This window comes from Battus philenor, unplaced genomic scaffold (genome assembly GCF_028537555.1).
Source record: "Battus philenor isolate CCGP_79_NKW_IND1 unplaced genomic scaffold, ilBatPhil1.0.hap1 SCAF_28, whole genome shotgun sequence".
NCBI lineage: Eukaryota > Metazoa > Arthropoda > Insecta > Lepidoptera > Papilionidae > Battus > Battus philenor.
This window is the reverse complement of record NW_027181691.1, coordinates 776,500-800,767: the sequence shown is the minus strand read 5'-3', so window position 1 is coordinate 800,767 and position 24,268 is coordinate 776,500. Positions and strand designations below refer to the sequence as shown.

The window sequence follows — 24,268 nt, the reverse complement described above, 5'->3', positions numbered from 1 at the left end:
TTATGATATTTCGAAGATATACATACGTAAATAAATACATATTTTTTTGTTTTATATATTTATTTCCATTCTCTTTGGTATTCAGTATTTTTCTTTCGTCATGGTATAAAGCAAAACAGTCTCCAAGATGCAAAGTCGTATTCGCCTTGTAAATATTTAACTATCTTCCGACGATTCTGCTCCTCTTTCACTTTTTTTAATCTCCGATGTCTTCTTCCGAATCGGCCAAATCGTCCGGAACGTCAGACAAGACGTCCGCGCATTTATCATAAATAATCGTGTCGTCTATTTCGTCTGCCATGATGAAAGGGCACAAGCATTTATAAAAACAAAAAACAATTTGACGTGTGTAACTTATTGTTACCTAAACAAAACACCAACAGAACTCAGTAAAACTATTTATACTATTTTCCAGACGACACCACTGTGGTGTCGCCGGACGGCATAGAGTCAAAATGAAAACTAAAAAATCGTAAGGCGTATATCACGTATTTCCTCTTACGTGCGATCACTTTCACGTTTAGTAAACGGAATTGCGATCGCGGTGTGTTATTATGACAGAGAGAACACTGCCATCTTTTGGACCAAATTCCAATTGCACAGTAATTCTCTCTTCTATTCTTGGCCCATTAACACTTTGCTATTTGAGGATGTTTTCCTCATTCACATGACACGTTGCACGTTCACCATTGATATTGTAATTACAGGTTTTCACAAGGTCGACGCATGGGATATATCATAAAGACTCTCCTCGATCAATTCACAACGCAGAAGGAGCTTGATCAGGTATTTTAATATTAACAATACATTAATAACTTAAATTTTTATTTGATCAACACAAACTTTTGCTTTGTTTAAATAAAGATGTTATACGTTCATATCTTATATACTCATAACTATATGAGTCTTTTAACAATATGTACAAGTAATAGAATAATAAAGTAAATAGGTAAATATCGGACTTTTAAATTGGCAACACTATGTTGACAGGCTGTACATGCAGTTTGAAAAATCCTGTTGTTTTGCCTTTTTTGTTGAGTAATGTTCGTATTATAAAATATATATGATACGAGTAAAAGTGTTTTAAAAAAGAAGCACTTATAGATAAATTTTAATAAAAAGCATTTTAATAATAATTGTGAACAATAAAATAGCAAATAAAGCAAAATAAAAATGAAAAATATATAAAACAAAAAGTTTAAAAAATAAAATAAAGAAATGTAAAACTGATGAATAAGGTGAGGAGTGAATGATATCGAATGAAAGAGACAGGCAGAAGAAATGTGGAAAGAAAGATGAAGTACGAAAGATTATAAGGAGGATGCAAGAAGAGCGCGCAAATAAAAGTTATGAGAAAATAATTATTAGATGAAATAAAACAACCCTGTCCTTCCCAAAGATAGGGATACGATAGGCCCCCAATGGAGGGGGCTATTTAAGAATTAAATACATGTTAATAGGTACACACTAAAATGTTTGGTTATAAACTTAGATATTTAAGTAGGTAGTGATGTTGTTATGTTGTTTCATTTAATTGCAAAATTATAAAAACTACGTAAGAAAAGGACCAATATTTAGCCACTTTCGCACATGCAGCAGTAGTCGTGCAACATAATGCACCGCCCGCCAGCCCGCTGATAAATGCCTATGCGGCAAACAATGCGAATCACACAACCGCCACCGCCAAATCACTCAACACGTGTTTCACCCCTCCATGGGGCATCTACAGGAATTTTGTTACACCGATTAGTGCCAAACACATAGTGGCTCAAAAATATTGGTCCTTTTCTTACTTAGGATGGACTTCTGCAAAAACTATTAACGACCCAAGCAAGGTTATATACATAAATATAATAAGGTATAAATTAGAGGGATTATTTTAATACGGGACGCGATATGATCTGCTTCAGATATTTATTTCTCAAGTAAACACTTTTAAACCCATTTCTAAATAATAATCTTATGACCTCAATGATAATCTAATTACTTTTGCAAAGCTGATTTGAGTGTCAAAGATTCAGCACAAAAGTAATAATAATTATGTATTTTGCAAGCGGCAAAATAATCACAGTTTATAGGTTATATTATGTTAAGCATGGGTATATACTCACTGCAGACGAAGTACAGTACCCGGCGATATTGCACATCGGCCTTTGGAAAGAGACAATCGGCTAATTTCGGCTTCGTAGTGTTTTCTCTGTAGCACGAAATACAAACAGTCCGGTATCTATTAGGAGCTGTTACAACAAGTATCATTCGCTTCATTTGATAATTATTTTTATTCTTTGTATGAAATACACCAATTTTTCTATAAGTTATGTTTACGTATTTAATTATTTAGGAAAATTGAAAACTGTACTGTAATTTTATTACTGTTGGTCATTCACGCCATTCAACGTTAGTGTCAAGTATCGTCGTTAGATGGCGGTAGTGGTATATTTAATATGAAACTAATAATAAGTTTGACTTTCCAGTTCCTGAAGTGGCGGGAGGAGAACGCGAAGTATTTGGAAGATGCGAAGCTGGCTGTCGATCAGGCCATAGAGAGAGCTAGAGTCAATATTGACTGGGTGACAAGAAATCGTCGCCATGTTGTGGATCGCCTGCGCGAGTTTTCTTCGTAAGGATTTTGATTCGAACTATTGTGTAGATTCGGTAGATTGGCGAGTTCGTTTTGGTATCCCTGATTCATTATAGTTATCTCTTTTTTATATTAATATATGTACTACACTTAACAAATAAACTAAGTTTCCAACCGCATGTATACCACAGATCTAATCACGGAGCTATTTAATTCATTTTCTTTTAATGATCTTTTCTACGAAGCTGAAAAAGGTTAAAATTAGTTTGATTTTAAATGTAGATATTTAGTGGCATTATTAGTTGCCATTATCATTAAAAATCAATATTACGATGACATTGCCCGCGAAGCCGTAACTTCGGAAAAAAAACACGAGAACTTTATTAGATGTGTCATTTATTCATAGCCAAAAAGGCACAATTTGAAAAAAACTAGAATCAAATTGATTCCCTCTTATAATATTGTATATTTTGTGTTTACAGAAAAAAATCTTTACATTTTTAGTCTTTTGAAAATTTTGAAGAAAAGGATTTTATATTTATTAATTTACGCTTTATCATTTATCTTTATCATCATATTATTCTTCATATCATATTATTATCTTTATCAATTTAGGGGAAAAAGGAGATGAAATAAGCAAAAGATGAAAACTTTCTTAACACGAACGAAAATTATATTTTTATGTAGATAATTTAAAAATAGCTTTATTTTTCTAGTTATATATATATGAAATGATAAATATAGCGTGTTACAATATTAATATAATGTTAATAAAAATATATATCACACAAATGTAAACCACGACAACGACGAGAATTTTATCAACGTTTTAAATGACATAACAAAATGGCGGGAATATTTCTCTGGTTACGTCACGAAATTTTTACGCCTGCGTTCAGCTTCAAACAAGACAAAACATGAATTTCTTAAAATGATGTCACTAGGAAATTAATTTTAAAATAAATTTATTATTTCATTGCGTGATATGACCACTGTCCATTTGTTATTATATATCAGTACACTATACATATTCTTACTTAGAATGTCTATATAACAATCACTAAATTAAGATTAAATTACATTAATTACAATGCTTGCGGAATAATTAACATTAAAAAACTTTGCAAAACTAAAAAAATGCCGCTAGATGTCGCTATTACAAAACGAACTCGCTGAATCAACGTCGAAAGTAGAGCATAATAAACAAAATGTGATGATTATGTCATTGTATTGTCAATTTGAATGCAATTAATTATATATAGTATATAGAATTAAGTTCAAGAGACATAAGTAATAAGTATAGTAAGTAATTTTGGCTTAGCTTTTCGATTCTGATATATATATTATCTCTTTTCACTGCTTACAACACTATATAATGTATATCTATCTAGGCAAATTAATCTGTAATTTTGATATACAAATTTTAATACACACACAGTACAAATGTATTTTAGTAAATAGAAGTATAAATTAGATTTTTATTGTATTTCGTTATTCGCTTAAGGTTGTGCTTTCATATTCAGTAGAATTGTTTGCTTAAGTTTGTTCGCAATTAAAAAAAAAAATTGTATCTGTAATTATTATAAATTATATTTTTATTATTTTCTATATATTGCTAACTTCTTTTTATTTCTTCTTGTTTCTGTTTTCCGACTCCACTAGTTACCGATGGGCCACAGTCGAGTTTTGGGAGGAGGCAATCATACCAATAATATTTGCTATACATAACGTGACCAGTAACAAATTACAACTTTATAATTATAATATTGGTAGTACTTGATTAAGTCTAATAGACTTAATTAATTTGTTATTGTGATTTTTACATATAATTCTAATTTCTATACATATATAAATGTTTTTTTTTTTGATAACTTATTAGGGACATAATAATGTAAATATATTTTATCTGTGCTAATATATTTTTTATCAATTTTTCACCGCCAACTGTCAAATTTGACAAAAATGAATTATATATGACATATTTCTGACGTTTGAAACAATGTAATTTTAGAGAAACTTTATTTTGTATTTATTTTAATTAATGGATATATTTATAAAGCTATCTTTGTTGTTTAAATGATATATGAAATAGTTATTTCTATCTGTGACGTAATGTTATGATAGGTGTATAAAAATGTTTATTTTTCGTTAAATCGTTTATTTTTTTTATTAACAAATGATGTTTGTGACAAAAAAATGGTTTGTTTTTAATAGTTTTATTATATTTTATGTTTTACTTCGAATGACGTGTGTGTCTAACTCCATTCCGTACTTAGCAATCCGTCCACAAATCTTAAAGCACTTGTTAAAATCACGACTAAATGATAATAAATATTTGAAATTATTTTTGTTTTTTTATTTTTTTACACCTGAAACGACTTATTTTAAAATGTTTTAAGATAGGTTATTAAGATATATATGATGTTACAAGTGATAAAAAATTTATATGAATACAAACTTGGTATAATACCAGGGATTACTGAATGATTCATGGTTATATTGTACACCATGTTAAGCGCGTTAGAAGACTCTGGATTCCGCTTCCTTCTAGTTCTAATACAAATCTATAAGGGTGACTTATTTCTACCAGTGGACATCATATGACTGAAGAAATGATAATTATACATTTTATTGAAAGGGGCACAAAATATATAACTCAAAGAAATCATCAAAGAAATTTGCTCAATAACAATGTAAATGTGTCACATTAAAAAACAAAATGTTTTTTCACAGAGACATACCAGAGATGGAGTTTCTTTCCAGCATTGTAGAGAATGAAGCCAACGGAGCTTTATTCAGTTCACAAGTGTTGGTTATTGCGTCGTCCATTATGTATTACAGTTATAGAAGTATTTAGAATGTTAATTTTACACACAAACACAAATTAAAAGATTATTAAAGCAAGGATGTGTTCACATGCTAGAAAAATGGTACATGTTTATCCTGAAATTAATAATTTTTAGCAATCAAGCAAATTTTCAAAATTATAATTATATATATATACATATCAATAAAAACTTTTAGCTTTATTATACTTTGTTTTATTGTTAGACTGAATTTTTTTTGTTATCTGTATTGAAAGTGTCAAATTTAAAATATAGAAATAAATAAAGTATACTTATAAATATCAATATTATAATAAGTACCTTTAAATTATCAATTATTTTTAACATTATTAAAATGTCAGTCAGCATTGATTAGCTACCATGGGATAGGAATGGTGATCTGTTTAGAAAATCCAGCTATCAACTCAATGATTACTCAAAGAATATCAACCCTGCATATCAACCAAGGTCCGAAAAATTAAATCAAATAAAAATCTCTTGAATGCTATAAAAAGATTTCTTTAATAATATACTTTGAATTATAGATTTAAGACTGAAAAAATGTCTAAGATGTGTTGTGGAATTTAACGGTATCATAGATTGAACTCAATTACACAAAGTTATTGACGCATTATGTATTTACCATATTTTAAGAATTACACAACTATTTATTTTTAATGTAATTTAGAAAAGAAGCAGTTGTCAACCATGTTATAATAAAAATTCAATATCATGCATTGAAAAGGATAAATGAAACACTTCCTTATTCGTGTATTACATTTATTTCACAATAGAAAACATAATATATAGCTTATATATAAAAAAATAATACTATGAAAAGAGATGCTAATTATTGTCTCTGGAGTTAAAATTCGATGGCACCGACGGTAACTTTTTTTTTAAAATACAATTCTCTATGAATAATGACAAGTTCGAAATCTTTTATCTGTATCCATATATAATCTATAATACAGGTAATTCACCAATTTTACTATAACAAACTTTCGTAACATTTCAGATCATCTAACTATAATATAAAATACATCTCTTATATTTTAATACTAACATAGAGTTCCAAATGTAAATATATATTTTATACATTACATAGAACATCGAAACATTTGTCTAAACATATTATATTTTTACAATTAATTTCTATATGTTATAGGAAAATAATGCTTTATATATTTATAGCGAAATGCTTGAATAAGCTTTATAAAGCATATAAAATAGGTAACGTCCCTCATTGTCAAAAATACAGACAACATAGAATTGTTTTCTATGATAAACTATTATAAACCTTAATTAAGAAAATGCAAAAAAGAATGTAGTGAATTTAAAAATATGGTAAAATAAGTAAAAATTCCATTCTATCTTAATATTAATTGGCCGATAATGGAGTATTCTTTTAATTAAATGGACGACATATGTCATAATTAAAATGACATAGTGATGTACATCTTAGGTATCGATATAAACTTAATAATTAAATTTTAACATTTTGTAACACTAGAGTTTAAGCCGTGTTTAATATATTTGATATAAGTAAATGATATGCGGCAACTTTATATTATGTTATTTTTTTTACATATAACTATATAAACACGTGCTGATTAATGAGTTTGTCATTATATTTAGCACATCGTAATGTAAAAATCTATTTAAGTTTGTGTTAAAAAAATTCTAAAATGATGTGCGTATGTTAATAATTCTTATAAATTTCAAGCTAAAATAATTTTTAATATTAAATAAAGCTTTGTATTTTATAAATGAAAATTTAGTGTAAAAAATATAAATATATATATTGTTATAAATATATAATAATTTTGGGCGACAATTCAATATACATAGTTTACATTTTCATACAAAACTTTCATATATATCTAATGTTAGACTAAACAAGTAGTAAATATAACTTTTAACAGGTTAAATATGAAAAATAGCGACTTATCTTAATATCATAATATTAAAAATATAAAATTTGTGCAATCGCGGCGTTATTTTCACTTTAACCAGAAATAAGTATTTAATATTAACATTTTCTTAATATTTAATTTTATTACTAATGTTAATAATAAGATATACAGTACCCAGAATTAAATATTGCACAGCGGCCTTTAAAAAGAGACAATGGCTTCTTAGAGCATTATCTCTGTCCCACACTACCTATGTGACGTTTTCTCAGTCGTGCGACAGAGATAGCGCTATACGAAGCCGATTGTCTCTTTCCAAAGGTCAATGTGCAATATTTATCGCTAAGTATCGTACACAGATTATTAAAATGGCCGTAAATATGTTTTTAAACAAATAAAAAACAACGCGAAAAGACTTTTTTAGTATCACCTTAAAAACTTATTTAATTTTGGTAAATTCATTACCATGTATTAAAATAGATTTTTCACAAATATATTTATATAAATTTACTAAACAATTATCTTTAATTAAATATAAACTATGATATAATGTAAAATTTAATTTTAGCAGTCGGTTTTATTGGACATACATTCAAAATAACTCTTAATATGTCTTCGTATGAAGCATTTTATGTTATATCACTAAGTATTATACATATAGCTATATTATCATTAAATACATAAATCATTCCAAAAATTCTTCACAAGATATGCATGTATTGATATTTTTAACAGAAATCACTCTAAAATATTGCAATGCGATCACAATCAAGATACAGATAAATTTGTATCAAATCATAAATATAAATGATTGTAAAAGTGTATAAAATATTAAAATATAATACCATTTTATTATCAATATTCAACTGGGCAAGCATTTTAATAATATAACGGTAACTAATATTGAGTTTTATTACAATTAAATAGGGTATCATTAAAAAAAAGCGGTAAAATATAGTTGGCTCCTGTCACATTTGACATATAGAGTAACATTATGTTTTTTAAATTTCTGAAGACAAAGGTCTCTGACCAGAGTATTGTTGACTTATTGTTGATGATTTCTTTATAAAATTCTTTGTATATATATAATGGCTTAGTTTCTGACCTTTTAAGCCACTGTTTAAAATGACAGTAGGAATGAACAGATAAAAAATATTTATTAAACTTACAACTAAGACTCGGGGTCGTCGCCGACAAAGTTGGGTCGGTTCCCTCCTCTCCTCTTTCGGAGGGTGCCGAGGATAGCCAGCATCTCTTTAACGGCCTCAGGTTGGTCATCCTTCGGTTTTTTCTCAAGGAAGTTCTGTTCCGTTGATTTCAGCTGGAATTTTCCGCATTTAATCTGGTCTACTATCGCATCTATAGCGCCGCCTAGAAACAAAAGTTTATATATCTTATTTATAAATTAAAACAGATGATTTTACCACGTATATTATCGCAAAAAAAAAACTAAGACAATTTTGTTAGAAATGGATTAGAATACAGATTAAAAATCATTATTAAATTAAAAACCTTATGTTCTTTCAAATTATTTTCACACAATTTTTATAGTGATATTCCCATGTTACGTTTTAACAAATCTCAAACATGATATCAATTACCTTTTGTGTATCTGTGTATATTGTTACTTCACTTATGTATTTCTTAAAAGTCATCATAACTTTATTACTTAGGACCCATAGAGAGTGGTAGAGATTTTTCGATCGAATCAAAAATGGAGAAATCCATAAACACGAATATATTAAAACAGAAGGGATTGACAAATTTAAATGGTTTTGGGCAAATCACATGCCTGGAGAACTGGTGGCCGCTAAGGGCTTAAGTTTCTGAAGTGTACAAAGGTACTGCAACTGTTAGATCTCCACGGACAAGGTGGATAAATGACCATATTAAGGTAGTCGAGTCGACATATTAACAAGTCATAAAAAGCAGATACATCTGCTTTCTAATGTTAGAAGGTCATTGCCAAGCGTATCAGTATCTGCTACCATTTTTGCATAGCTGTTCTATTCTGGAAAAGTTTCAAGGAACCATCAGGGACGACTCTAGCTCGTGTAGCGCCCGTGTGCAATGAAACCCTGCTCCCCCCCCCCGCCCCCCTGCGGCTATAACTATTAACTTTGCCGTCGTAACAAGAAAGTTTTTTCATACTCCAACAAGCTATTTTATAAGTAGGTATAGCTTACAGTATGGTTTTAGTTACGGCCTTTCTTATAACGGCAGAATAACACTCATTGTTTTTTATGCCTGTAGCACATCTCTGTTGCGAAACTAAGCGGCGATGTACGAAAAAGAAGCCGCCCATAGGGCGCTCGCGTTTGATAGCTACCGCCACCAAGCTGGCTGGCCGTTTCTGTCATATCATTGTTGTACTATGAAGGTCCAAGACGATGCTCTTAGCTGTCTCAGGGAGCCATCGAGATGGCGGCGCCCGTGTGCATTGCACACCCTGCACTATAGGTTAAGTGGCTCCTGGGAACCATGCAAGGTTGTGTACGCTTTTTAAATTACATCGGGTCTAGAGAAGATATAGACCATCATTCTATGATAAATTTAGATCAGAAAATTGTAATCTATACGCTTAAACTATACCAAATTCTTACACGATGGTCTCTCAACCAGATGAGATGGTAAATGTAACAAAATTATTAACACCATCACCGTATTCAATGAATAAAGTTAGCGACATATATTTAATGAAAAAAAAAAAAGATGTATATGGATTTATCCGGATGTCATTGTCTATGGTTCCCGCGCAAATTACCGAATGTACGGATACGCCAGCGATAGATCCGGTGCACAACGCAGCTGACAGGCGATCGTCCGACGCTCCAGCGACAAGAGCATTCTACAATCGAATGTCTCTTTTAAGAAAACATGTTTGAAAACGGTCATCATGTTTTTTTTTTAATGGTCCCCGCTGTTGGGGACCTCTCGTTCCCCTATCTCGTGTGGGACAGGGACTTTTTAATTCTAGTAATTTATTCATATTTTTTATTATTATCATTCTCCTCTCTCATGTATCATCTTATCTGTCGTACTGTTTCTTTCATTCTACAATTATCCCAGTCTTTCTCTTTCATTCCATTAGCCATACATCCATCCTCAACCACTACATTCTAGGTTTCCTTACTATTTTATTTTGCAACATTATTTATTGTTCAAATATTTAACACGTATTTTCTTTGTAATTATCATCTTATATTATACTATTTATTTCACTATTTTTGGTACTACTATATTCCATTTATTTCTATATTTTAGTGTTCGTTTTATTTTTACCTATTGCATTTATTACCACCTTCCTGCAGTAGCTGAGGAAGCATTCTCTCTCCCCTTCGTCTTGCATGATGGCCGAGATATTCCTTTCTTCCGGTCATCATGTTTTAGAGTTGTGAGTGTTTAATAGGTTTAGACAATTTTAAAAACAACACTTAACTAGCTGGAACACAATAATGAATGCTTGGAGGAAAGGTAGACACAGTATATTTCAAAAGTCATCCACTTAAAACTTCAGATACCCCAAAATTACCACCATACCAACTACCATAAATTTCTTGAATATCCAAAGAGATTTACCGCGTCGTTTGGTATTTTGTTATAGAATCATATATCTGTGAATCAGTTACACCAGTGATTCCCAAAGTGGTCTATATCGACCCCTAGGGGTCTATGACAACCTGTAAGGGGTCTACGTCAGCGAAAAAAAATTTGGGGGTCCATGAAATGAAAATAAGTGTCCACGATAGTGGATCTCAACACATACACTGATAGTACCAATTTACTTAAATCATACTATCTTATAATATCATAACATTTACATTATTTATAAAAGTACCTATAAAGTAAAAAATTATTATATATGTTTATAAAATTGTGTAAGTTGTAGGATGTTGGTATTCGCTTTGTGGTCGCAATACATTTTGAATATACGCTATACTTCACTACAGTTAGAAATTTACAGGAAATCAATATCAGGGAAGTAGGGGGTCTACCCAACACGGAAAAACATGGCAAAGGATCTACGACACAAAAAAAGTTTGGGGAAATCTGAGTTAGACATTCTATATAGCCTAATATAGAAACTAAACTACCCTGTTTAGTTTTAACATTGTATTTAGAAGCATTGTCTATCTTTTAATTCGTTTTTTAATCTTCTAAGGTCGCATCTGTCTTGCTGTTCCCTCTCTTTCTCTTTCTCTAAGGTTTGCTTTCCTCAAGACAGTAGTAATAATACAGTTATTAATCTGACCAGCGAAAGTTACTTATAAAGGCTCAAGATTACCCAGAGAACAATGGAGAAGTATGTCGAGTTGCTTTGCTTTGAGATTGAACCAGAAATAAGGCGATCTGCAGAAGAACCAAGGTAACGTTTCAAGTAGCAATAGATTGTCGAATGCAGAGGGCTGGTAGACACGACGTCAGTTGGCCCCAACTAGGTAAACCCACCACATAGGTAAGATTGCAGGAAGTCGCTGGAGGTGAGCAGTGCAAGAAGAATGGTCATCGTGATTGTCTTAAGAGAAAGCTAATTCCTCGCAGTGATCGTCAGCTGATACAATGATGATGTTGATGATCAAAAGCTGTTTATTCTTGTGAAGGGATCTAATTTACGTAAGACAGAGAGAGTATTTTGTATCGGTGCAGAAATAAAAGTTACTGTAGAGTCATCCTTACCTCCGTTCTGTTTGGTTTTCTTCAACGTGCCCTGTTTTGAGGATAGTAGTGTTGCCATGTCGTCGCACTGTTCCGCTGGGATGTATGCGGGTGGTGGAGGTGGAGGTGGCGGTGGAGGAGGAGGAGGAGGTAGGCAAGGTGGAGGAGGAGGCGCAGGGGCGGCAGGGGGTGGAGGAGGCGGCGCTTGCGGTGGAGCCGGAGGCTCGGGGAACGAAGACGATACTCCTTCTGGAAATCGTATATATGACTTTCATTATATACATATAAAGAAAATATGTTTTATCGATATCGATATATTCTCGATACAGTATCGATATTTAATCGCATCGTTTTTTGTAAAATTTATCATGAAATAAATAAAAATCGTTTCAAATAATGCTGATAAACTTTTTTCTTACAACCTTAAGAATTTATTTCTCTACTCGTAGAGTATTAATATCATTTTAATTTTTTTATTAAATAAACATACTCTTCTAAATGTATAAATAATTTACTAGGCTATACTTATATAGTTATAGTAATAAATACAGTTACATACAAATATATAGGCAAGTGTAAGTCCGCATAGCAGAATAAATTACCGTTAAAGCCTTAAGGTTCTAGAGAGAAGACTGTGGAGAGGCCATAGCAGAGTAAAACGCTTTCAACTGGTCATATTGGAAATCCGTGGGAGAGACAGTCCAACAGTGGATATCTTACAAGTGTCTAAATAAATATATTTAGTAAATTAGTATGCTTTACCAAAAATCTCCTGAGTTTCTTCTTTTTCATTCTTGATTTCTTCTTTAACCTCCACTTTCTCATTAACCTGCTTCGCTTTCTCATTGCCGCCGCTTTCAAAATAGTTAATCCTGGACATGAGAGCGGATTTCTTAGGTGTGGGCTTCTTCTCTATTTCTGCTAGTTTCTTCTCTGCTTTCTCTGCTCGTTCTAAAGCCTTCTGCGCGTCTTCTTCTGCGAGTCTTATTTTTTCTTCCCATAGCAATATATCTGTTTCCTCGTGCTTCTCTGCCAATTTCAACTGTGAAGGATAAAGGATATAGGATACATGTGCAGCTAAATAATATGAATTAATCTACAGGATGATTTATTGTTGTAAAACCTTTAAAGGGGTAAATATATAACTTATTAGTCAGCAAAAATGTTGAATAATTTTAAACACATTTTCATTCACTCTATAATATCATGTAATCACTCTGAAATATATAACATTAATTTATTTATTCTATTGAAATGGAACAGGAAAATAACATCTGGTAGTACAAAGTCTACTATTTACAGTAAACAATATTTAATTCTAATATACCTACTCTAGCTATAAATTCTGTAATAAAGATAATATTCGATAATTTCTAAACAAAAACTAACAAAAACGGCGGAAAAGTAGTCTATTTTTTATTCTTAGAATCTAATGTTCGAAATTTAAATTTAAGTATTTTTTTAAATATATGTAAACAGCCAGTAACTGAATTTACGGCTAGACTAGGTATAGTAACATGAATTTTTAAAACTATTTCTTACTGTAATACAGTTATTACTTATTTATAAAATATTGATTTTATATATGATATACACATACGTTAAAACAAAAAAAGTATTAATTCTCTCTTTTTTTTGAAATTTGTTAAAAAAAATAGACAGATTTTAAAGGTTCTCATATAAGAACGCGTTTGAAACGTTTTATTTATTTATTTATTTAATATTCTTTATTGTACACAATAAGATACATTTAATAAGTTTTACAATAATATACAGAAAAGTACAATGGGCGGTCTTATCACACAAGGCAATCTCTTACAGACAACCATAGTAAGGAAAAGATAAAAGTACTTATAAAGGGTAGTTCACGTGTACAAAAAAATACATATTCACAAACAAATGAACATAAATATACATAAACATACATAGACATACATACTTTAACATACATACATACGTATATAACATATATACTTATAATAAATAAACCTTCATATCTTTATAAGCTGTGGTATGTCATAATCAACATAAAAATCAACTTATTTTTCTTTTTATGTATACTTCTTTTAAAATAATTATATATTTATTCAAGAAGATATTTTTATGCGCTTTTTAATTGTCGATTATTTTAACAATATAAGTAGTAAGCTGCCACTGTCTGAAAGCTGATCTGTTGACATGAGGCGGCGAGAAAGACAACTTTATATGAAATTTAAAAAAAAATTTAACTAAGTTAGACACATTTAAATCAAAAACACTTATATCTTTATACTATATAATTAACTTAAAATATTTTTTTTATTGATATAAATAAATATATATGGTAAGAAAGCGTACCTGGAGCTCGTCCAGCTGTTCCCGATGGCGACATGATTGCAGTTCCAGAGCGTCACGAAGACTGTCCACCTCTGCCAGCAGGCGACCGAGCCGTTCATCCATCTCCAGCTCTCCCATCAGCAGCGTACTCTGATGCGTCAGGACCTTCACCCGTTTCTTGGCGTCTCGTGCTTCAGTCTTATACCTGGGATTATATGAAGGTATTCTATTTAAGTGACTGGAATCCATGAGCTGAAATTCAAAGGTTACATCCAGCAACAGCGAAATTAACTATCACATCGGTCTACCTAATGGTTGGTCCAACCACGCCGAGTCTACTTGCTTCGTGGTCAGTCGGAAACCTTTCGTCCCCAATAGCAAATAATTCTTACTTCGTGTATATATATACGAACGTAATAGCATGCGTGAATAGGAACGTCAGATGGTGCAAGCGAGAGGTGTGTGAGAGGGACGGACGACGGTTGAACGACAAATGAGCATGCGCAGTTTAGGTTAGGAGTTCTTTTTTAAATATAAAATATTTTTGTCCCACGAAAGACTTTAAAATTATTTTATATTCTTATTTTAGGGTAATAAACAGAGATAAAGTTAAAAGTGAAAATAATTGTTAATAAATACATGTTTGCGGCTAAAAGTTAATGTAACAGAAGGTCTATGTTTCGACATAAATATTTAAAATGTCTATATATATAGAGCACGCAAACGATATACTCGTATATATGTATATATATATATATATATGTATATATATATATATATATATATATACACATATATATATATACACATATATATATATACTTATATATATATACACAGCAGAAACCTTTATTTTTCTTATCGGAAAAGTAACATACATTTTTTTTCTCTTGGTATGCAACAGGACAGTTACATCTGGCAGTACAATATGTATTAAAATAAATGTTAAAAATGCTTTTTTTACAATATTACCATTGTGTTATTTATTATGATTAAAACCATACATTTTTAAGAATGTATCATACATTAATTAACAGCAAATGAGCTGTACATTCAACTCTTTACATCACCCTGTATAACATGTACTATACTAATTCTGTCTGAAGAGTTTCTCTCGTGATGGTAATGATACTAGAAAAGATAACCCCGTTTATGAAAATTAAAATCATTTAAAAACACTTTCTCTTACTCAATTAAAAGAGAACATAAGAGAGAGTGTTCCTTTGGACATACATTGGGATACACTCTTCTATCTCTCAGTGCAGTTCTTATAACTGAATATTTGAACTATTGCATGCCATAAATATCTTTCACAGCTCTTATAGTCTTCAGAAGCAATCTTAAATAATTCATTGTATCTGTAACTGATTTTTTTAATTTTAATTAAGCATTTTTAGTACACTGTCTTGAAGATTCGTGCTAGTACAAAAACCTTCAAGTTGCCAGCTGTTTTAGTGTCTAAAGTGGTAAGTCAGATGTTACTCTTACGTGCGATCAATTTTCTCTTTCCTTTTTTATCTGGTCTGATCTTTCTAGACTTTTGTACAGGAAATTTTTAATATTGTGTTTCCTATAAAGGAACACATAACAGAACAATTATTTGTACCTTAACTTTTATTGTACACCAATACCTCACTTTGCGTCGTGGTTACGTTCCAAAAAAATACGACGCAAATTGAAACGCCGAAAAAAAGAATTAAGATTTTCTATAGCAAACCATATAAATATCGAAGATAGGTTCCAGGGTTACGAAAATACTACTTTTTAAAAAGAAAATTGAACAAAGTAAACATTAAAAAAACAAAAATAATGTAACTCTGTCAATAAATAAATTGGAAAAATACATGCCTTTTTTGTAACCAGAAACAACACGTAAAAATGTATATAAATTTATTATTCTCTTTTAACAAAAAAGCACAACACACTACATTACAACACACAAGGTAATTAAAACTGAACTCTAAAATTAGCAAATAAAGTGAAAATAAAATTGTATTCCAATTGCATTGATTTTTAGTTAGAAAGGGATTTCCCGACTTTTGATGGCATGGCGCAATTAGAAACAAGTGTTGCCATCTTTTAGAAAAAAAAGGAAATTTCAAGACAAATTAAAGACTCGAACCCAAAACAACGCAATCTTGAAAATCTAACGACGCACAGTAAAAATAAGTACTAATTAAGCAGCGACGCAACTTCGAAAAATAACGCAAAACGAAACGACGCAAAACGAGGTATTAGTGTACTCTTATTTGTACTGTCGGTGTACCTAAGTAAATAAATAGACTTCTTTCTCGCACTTACGTTTCAGCCATCTGCCTGTCCTTGTCTGCATTGTCCTTCAACGCTGTAACTTCTTCCATTAGAAGCTTCGAGACTCTGTTGTGCCTCTCTAGCTGGCTGCGTAGCTCTTGAAGCTCCTTCTCTTGTACGACGCATTTCTCTTTCTCCGCTTCCAACTCCTGTATTAAAATTCAATGGAAAAATTAACACATTATTGATTGGTAAATTGGTCTGTGTAACGACTAAATCAAATTCTGCTTTGAAAAAATAAAGTCGTTACTCTACTGAAAATCGGAGCAACACCAATTTTAATAGTTCCATCAGGAATATTTAAATAAATCTGTCACTGTTTGATGCCATAATATTTATTTTTTGATATATATAGGCCTACTATCAGAGACGGCATCTTCTCATGCAGTATCATATTCACAATCACCACAATTTGATTCATAAATACTCAGATAATCGGATAAACCATCTGCACCGGTCAGCAATGTTTGGCCTTAAAAAACATGATTTACAGTACCCGTATTTTAACAATTTTAACAATACTTGTTTCGTATTTAATTGTTTAGGTAAATTATAACTATACATAATAAACACCATTATACCTATTGCTAAAATGAGACAACAGCTCCTAATAGATACCGGACTGTTTGTAATTCGTGTGACAGAGATAACGCTCTACGAATCCGAAATTAGCCGATTGTTTCTTTCCAAAAATCGATGTGCAATATTTATCGCCAGGTACTGTAACTCGTGTCCGGTCAACAATGTGATAAGATAATCACATTAGGATGATAGGATAATCATCTTAATGTGTTTACATTCCTTTAACCCTATATGTAGCTCGTTTCAAGTTGAAAATTCTGAAAAACAACCTAAAATCACCTTATGCGTGCTTATTGGGTTACATTTCGTATAATCAGTCTATTATTATAACTTCCGTATATATAATATTTCAATAACTTGTTTACAAATGTTTACACTTATTGAATAATTTATAAGGTAAGTATGATGTATACATTTATACAGCGCAACAATCTCCCCACAATGTTCCAGTATTTAGACCTGGTACCTTGGTCAGAAGGACATTTTTTAGTCTTCTTTTCAAAAGTCTACGCATTCCGATATGTATTTCCTCCATTTATTTAGTTCAAACACGTTTTATTTACTTTATTTACAGCCGGCACTCAAACGAATCCATAGCTGTGATTATATAAACAAAAATACATTTAAAAACCTTTTAAGTTAAACGGTTTTTTGATACTCATATTGTGGTGGTTGTGGAAAAATATGTACCTAGTCCGCCATATTGGAACGGCGTCCATCTTGAATTTTAAATTTTGACATAATCATCGTGTTTTACTAGCGTAGGCCGTTCATTAGATACCCATATTGAGGGGGTTAAGGAAAAATATGTAATCCGCCATTTTGTATCGGCGGCCATCTTAGATTTATAATGTTATTGATTTTATTATATTGTATTGTCATCTAAATTAAATGTGTGTACTAAATTTCGGATCAATCTGACAACGGGAAGGTGCTTAAATTTCAATTTCTAATTTTGACCCAAATAAACATATTCCGTACGGGTCGAACTAAATAAAACCGTTTAAAAATGACATACTCGTATATTAGCCCCGTATCCGCGTCGCTTGACCGCAACGAGATAAAGTATATAACAATTTATAGTAAAGTGTATTGGTTAAAGGTTGTGGTTCCTACCTGAGCAAGGGCCACGTTGTGTTCGTGAGCTTCAAACTCATGAAGGCGAGCAGCGCTGAGGTCCGTCTGCAAGGCAGCCACCTGTTCACTCAGCTCTGACACCGTCCGCTTCAGGAATTCCACCTCCTCATTGCTGCTGCTATCTGATGCTGTAACATCCATGATGTTCCATGAATATTTTTAATATTATATTTATGTACGTATCAGTGTCCCATATATGGACAAAAGTAGTCAAGATCGCTGGATATTGCTGCAGGTAAGCACGATCTTCGTGGTCTGAAAGATGCCTATGTCTTACAATGGGCGTAATTTGGCTAATCTGATGACAATAAATGAATAAGGATTACGAGAAAGATCCAGGGTATATTGGTCAAGGTTGTGAGTGATGATAAAAAAAAATTGTCACCGGCATCAGTGGTATCCGTGATGTCGATGTCGACCTGAGTGGCAGGCAACGCATGGAGTAATGCGGCACTTCTTCTCTTCAGCTGTTTGTTCTGCTTATACCATTCTCCAGCCTGCTGCATGACCCTGGAAACATAAGATATACATCTAATATATAAAATTCTCGTGCCACGGTGTTCGAACTTGAACTCCTCCGAAACGGCTTGACCGATTTTTACCAAATTTTACATGCGTATTCAGTATGTCTGAGAATCGGTTAATATCTATTTTCCATACCCCTAAGTGATAAGGGTGGTCCACCCCTAAATTTTTTTTTTAATTTTTTAGACAATTTTTTTGGTTTTTATTTTATTATGATACAGCATACAAAAATACATACAAATCTAAATTTTCACCCCTCTATGATCAACCCTTATCTTACATTTGTTAATTAAAAACTTTAATTTTTTTTGCAAAACAACGTTTGCGGGATCAGCTAGTTCTCATATATATAGGTTATACAAAGGTCCACCGCTACTTGTGGGCATCTGTAGTCAGTATTACAATACTCTCATGTTATTACATTAGCTGATATATGCCCACTGTAGGGCATATGTCTCATCCTAAATATCGTATCTATAATCTGTCATGCATCTAACGACTTCCCGCGTTCTAACACCTTCAGGTTCTAAAGACTGCTTATATACTGCTCGTCGAGTTCCTCATCCTACACCTAAACCTTATCCTCAATACCTGACCACGTCTCTGCTGGTGGATTGGATTTTAAATGGTAACCCATTTGCGAGAGAAGGAATTCTTTCTTATTCATGTCTAACGTTTTGCTTAAAATTCCTCGATTTTAGCCATGAGAGAAATCTACGATCGAAGTTATACATTTTTTGGTTACAAGTTTACAGATGATATCGATGCCTTAAAATCGAAGGTTATATACGATTTTATTTAGTAAAGCTCTAAGTCAATTTATTATTTATTTTTGACATCAATAGCATACAAATTTTGAGCAGTCCCATATACGTATGACAGAGGGAATGTGAAGCTATTCTTCTATGCCAGTACCTTGGTTCTTCTTGCGTATAATAAAAAAAGTAAATAATTCATAGCGTAACAGTTCTTGCATCTTTGTGTTAGATGGACGACAATAGTGATTTTTCTTATTAACTACAAAATATAATAAAGAATTTATCAAAATATAACCTGTGAAAATGTACCTAAAATAAAAAAAAAACAATCTCAAGGATAATAATAAAATTATAATTATTTTGTTATACATGATAATAAAATAGCAAATTGGCGTGATTGTCAACTATTTTATTTTTAATCCTATTTCTCAAAGTGTTATAAATAAATCAACAGGCAGAACCTCCACAATACATCTTTAAAAGTAATGTTTAACAATACTGATTACTACTGTAGATATAGCCTTATTAAAAATAATCAGGCGACATCACTGCCTGCATTCTTGTCATTTAAATATTCGTTTATTGAATAATAATCTTTTTACGTTAATTTACTTTAAAATGCGTTTCGATTTTATAAATAATGGTCCAAAAGCGTTTTGCGGAATTTTATTAAAATATCTGATTACGTTTATTGCAAATGAATTTGAGATTTTTTCACGGTGACTTAAAAATACACTATGAACGCTCCTTATTTTTATTTATTATAATTATTGTAAAATATAATAAATATATTGTTAAAATTAAATTATTTAAATTGATAATTAATTTTAGAAATCAAAGAAAATCAATAACTATTTTTTGGTAAAAATCAATTCTTTACACCGACCAAGAAAGGGGACATGAGTCACCACACAAGAAGGTCGCCTGAAAGAAGAAACCTAAGAAAAAAGAGAACTTCAACATAGAAAGCTACAGAAGCCGCCAAAACAAAGGCATGAGCTACGGATACGGACTGCTCGTGGTACGTGTGTCACAGGCACATAGACGCACCATATATGGTCCAAGTGGCAGCACGAGAACCGGCAGAACTAGTAGTAAGAGGAAATTAAGACTACAGCTCGAGCATTATTATCGACGAAGCAGTAACATCCCTACAAGGCTAACATCGCACAATCTTATTGAAACAAGAGGAGTGACACAGAGAAAGAGAGAGAAAGGGAGAGAGAGTAATTTTTATACAGACACTAACGCCTAATATATCTATCATTCATTTAATATACTATAGAATAAATGTGTCTTGTTTTATTATCATTAAGGGACCTTTTCAATACTGTAATATAATTGCACGGAAATATATAATATTAACTGGAATAATAGTGGCGCCATTTACCCAAAATTGGTCATACTAGCTTAGAAACCTTTGTGGGATAATTCACAACAACTTTGCTGAAGATCATCACATGATCATATGCATAGTTTACGAATCTATAGAGGACATACAGACATTATATATAAATATATATATATATTGACGTTTAGATATAGACTAACATAATTATGGTCAGGGCCACGTACGCTTAATAGGTAAACATATATAGGATATATATATATATATAACGTTATATAAAACGTGCAAAGGCTGTGGCGCACCAACTTGAATTATATAAATAAAAAGGTTTCAACAACTTATAAAAGTAAACAAAAACTTTGTAAAGGTAAACTTTAAAAGTTGCAATATACTTTTACTAATCCCGATTAAATCGAAGCAAACACGTGACGTGAAAACGTGATAAAAGTTGCAACGAATGTAAATAAAGTTGGAGCAATGAAAACAAAAAACTACTTTAAGAAACCTTAAAAGATTACTTAATTTTTATTTGTTCAAATTGAGAACAACTTTGGTCAATACCTTTGTAAAGGGCTAAGGAAAATTTACAGAAAATTATTTCGAATTATAAATTATGTTTGGATAAATAAATAATTATTGAAGCAAAGCGCTAGAGGACTGAGATTTGCGATCAAAAGTGTTGCTAATGTTTTATAATAGAAGAATAAAGAAGTTGCTCTCAAACTTTAGTTATTACCTTTGTCAAGGGCTTAGAAAAATTATAGTAAAATTATTTCGAATTATAAATTATATTTGGATAAATAAATAATTATTGAAACATAGCGATAGAGGACTGAGACTTGCGATCAAAATTGTTGCTCATTTTATAAAAGAAGAATAAAGAAGTTGTTCTCAAACTTTAGTTAATACCTTTGTCAAGGGCTTAGGAAAAATTATGGTAAAATTATTTCGTATTATAAATTATATTTGTATAAATAAATAATTATTGAAGCAAAGCGCTAAAGGAATGAGATTTTCGATCAAAAGTGTTGCTAATTTTATAAAACAAGAATAAAGATATCACATTTATTTAAATATAGAACATTTAATTTAAATTTCGTAAAAAATATTAAAATTTTTCTGTCGTTAAAAATCTGAAACTATATTGGCATTTTTAGTGAAACAGTAAATATATTTAAAAGTAATTTTTTTTAATTCGTGGTTCAAGGCAACAGTTTTAGCACATACACCCACTGCGTAGCATAGGCCTTCCCCAAAGATACATACGGGGCGATATCATAATCGCCACGCTTGGCAGATTGGCGATCATAGTGTGGTATTATGGTACGCAGAAGATCCTGCTGTCAATCTAGAAACTTTTTGATGAACTGTTACAATCCTATATAATTAATTCACAAAATGTGAATAATATAATATTGTATCCCGGGAATCAAGCCCTTAACCCTTAATAGCCTAGAGTTTCAATTTTGATACCAATCTTTTAAACCGAATGTTCACATTACTATTATTTTTTTTATAGGTTGGCTGTATGAATTTTACTGTTGTATAATATTCTTTCCAACGAAATTAAAAAAAAATCTATTTTTCCATTCATCTAGACTCTCAAACAAACACAGTAATATTATTAAAAAAAATCACTTTCGTAAATCAGGCTATTAAGGGTTAAGTCACAGACGCCCGCTTAGTTAATTTTAAAAAAATATATATTTATATAAAAATTACAGAAATAGACTTACATGTTCACAATTAAATTATTAAACGGAATCTCCAATAAAGAAATAAATTTTTCACACTGGCACAATGTCATTAATTCCATTATAATAACAATAAAAAAATATAAATCCTTTTCTAATTGTATCTCGTTCATTGTTTACGCGGGAACGAATACAATCGCGCGTAATTTCAAAAATGGAACGTCTATTTTCACCATATAGAACTTTTTAAATTTTTATTCGAATAGTGACGTGACACAAGACGAGCGCAGAGACGGACTGCAATCGCCTAGTGAGGTTCTATACGAATCGATAATGTAAAACATAAATCTGTACCGTGTATTCACTTTCTAACTTTTATTGGTGAATGAATTATTTATAAATTCCGTATTTATATTCGATGACATGCATTTTACATATATTTGGGTTTCAAGGTTTCTCTGACAAGGCAGATTCGGAAGTTAAAGAGATAGTGCAGAATAGATATCTGTATCCTTTATGGTTTTGGAGTACCACGGATGGGCAGGCACACAAAAGTGGACAGATAACATTGCTAGTCTTAGAAAAACGCTAAAGACAGCTTCAAGTCTGTCCTATTGGAAATCTATGGTGAAGTCTTATGTCCAACAGTGGGCTATAATATAATTTTAAATATTGTTTCAGCTTCACTGCCAGTGTGTTCAAAAGTAAAGCCGACTCAATTTTTCGTTACATACATATTTAAAAATTATTCAAATTTTATTAACTAACCATTTGTATATATAACATAATTATATTATATTATAGGTATTTGCAATAAAAACATAGATAATTCAAATTTGCGAATTGATCCATCGACAACATTATATATGCGTCCATTAAGCCTGTTTTAAAAAAAAAAAAATTTTTTGAATTTCGAAATCAACAATGAATATTTATGATTAGAAAAAAATGTCAAATAGATCTATGGAATAGAAAAAAAAAACGTGTTTACATCCTATGTGGTGAAAACTCATAAAATAGCAGTTTTTACTCATGAATATACACTTTCTAGTATTATTATTTTTATAAAAAAAAACTATTGTTTATTAATAATATTACTGGTTCTCTTAAATCAAATATTTTTTTTTAATTTTTATATGTTTCTTCGTCATCATCCTTTTAACTATAAAACGTTCACAGCTGAACATGAATCTTCTCTGGAAACTTTATCACACGATCGTCGGTATAAAATCTTATATAAATCACACTTTGTGCATTCATTATTTAGGATTGCCACTGATAAACGAATTTTCAGAGGGTGGGCATAATACCACACTGTAGTTGCCAACCATTATGGCTATGTATATACAATATAAAAGTAAAAATATATATTTAAAAGTACCTACGAACGACGGGACTTGTAATATGACCAGCATTGCATCCGGTCCGCCCCTACGATCTTAAGTTGATTTATATTGATCTAATTCATAATACCAGAGAAACAATATTGTAAATGATTTGACAAGGAACTAAAATCAATCTGATCTCCCTTATGACAAAATCCTTTAACTTTTAATAACGCATGGCCTGTATTAGGACAAACAGTAAATTTGTTAAGATCTTTTCCAAAAAAAAACTTAAAAT

At 31.2% G+C, this 24,268-nt stretch overlaps 2 protein-coding genes across 2 annotated transcripts in view; one reads left to right on the top strand and one right to left on the bottom strand.

Annotated features, from left to right (window-relative positions):
• Positions 1-4,367, top strand: part of LOC137925942 (aminopeptidase N-like) — a 65,671-nt gene extending 61,304 nt beyond the window's left edge. Inside the window, exons 18-20 of the mRNA XM_068769438.1 lie at positions 708-786; positions 2,475-2,620; positions 4,244-4,367. Of these exons, the coding sequence (XP_068625539.1) occupies positions 708-786; positions 2,475-2,620; positions 4,244-4,361 (343 nt within the window). The 3' untranslated portion in view covers positions 4,362-4,367. The remainder of the gene's footprint in view (positions 1-707; positions 787-2,474; positions 2,621-4,243) is intronic.
• A 1,811-nt stretch (positions 4,368-6,178) lies between these two features.
• The window catches only part of LOC137925914 (shootin-1-like), a 34,916-nt gene continuing 16,826 nt past the window's right edge, over positions 6,179-24,268 (bottom strand). The window contains exons 3-9 of the mRNA XM_068769399.1: positions 18,706-18,830; positions 18,300-18,448; positions 16,593-16,750; positions 14,313-14,496; positions 12,738-13,017; positions 11,997-12,224; positions 6,179-8,690 (exon numbers count right to left, since the gene is read on the bottom strand). Of these exons, the coding sequence (XP_068625500.1) occupies positions 8,491-8,690; positions 11,997-12,224; positions 12,738-13,017; positions 14,313-14,496; positions 16,593-16,750; positions 18,300-18,448; positions 18,706-18,830 (1,324 nt within the window). The 3' untranslated portion in view covers positions 6,179-8,490. The remainder of the gene's footprint in view (positions 8,691-11,996; positions 12,225-12,737; positions 13,018-14,312; positions 14,497-16,592; positions 16,751-18,299; positions 18,449-18,705; positions 18,831-24,268) is intronic.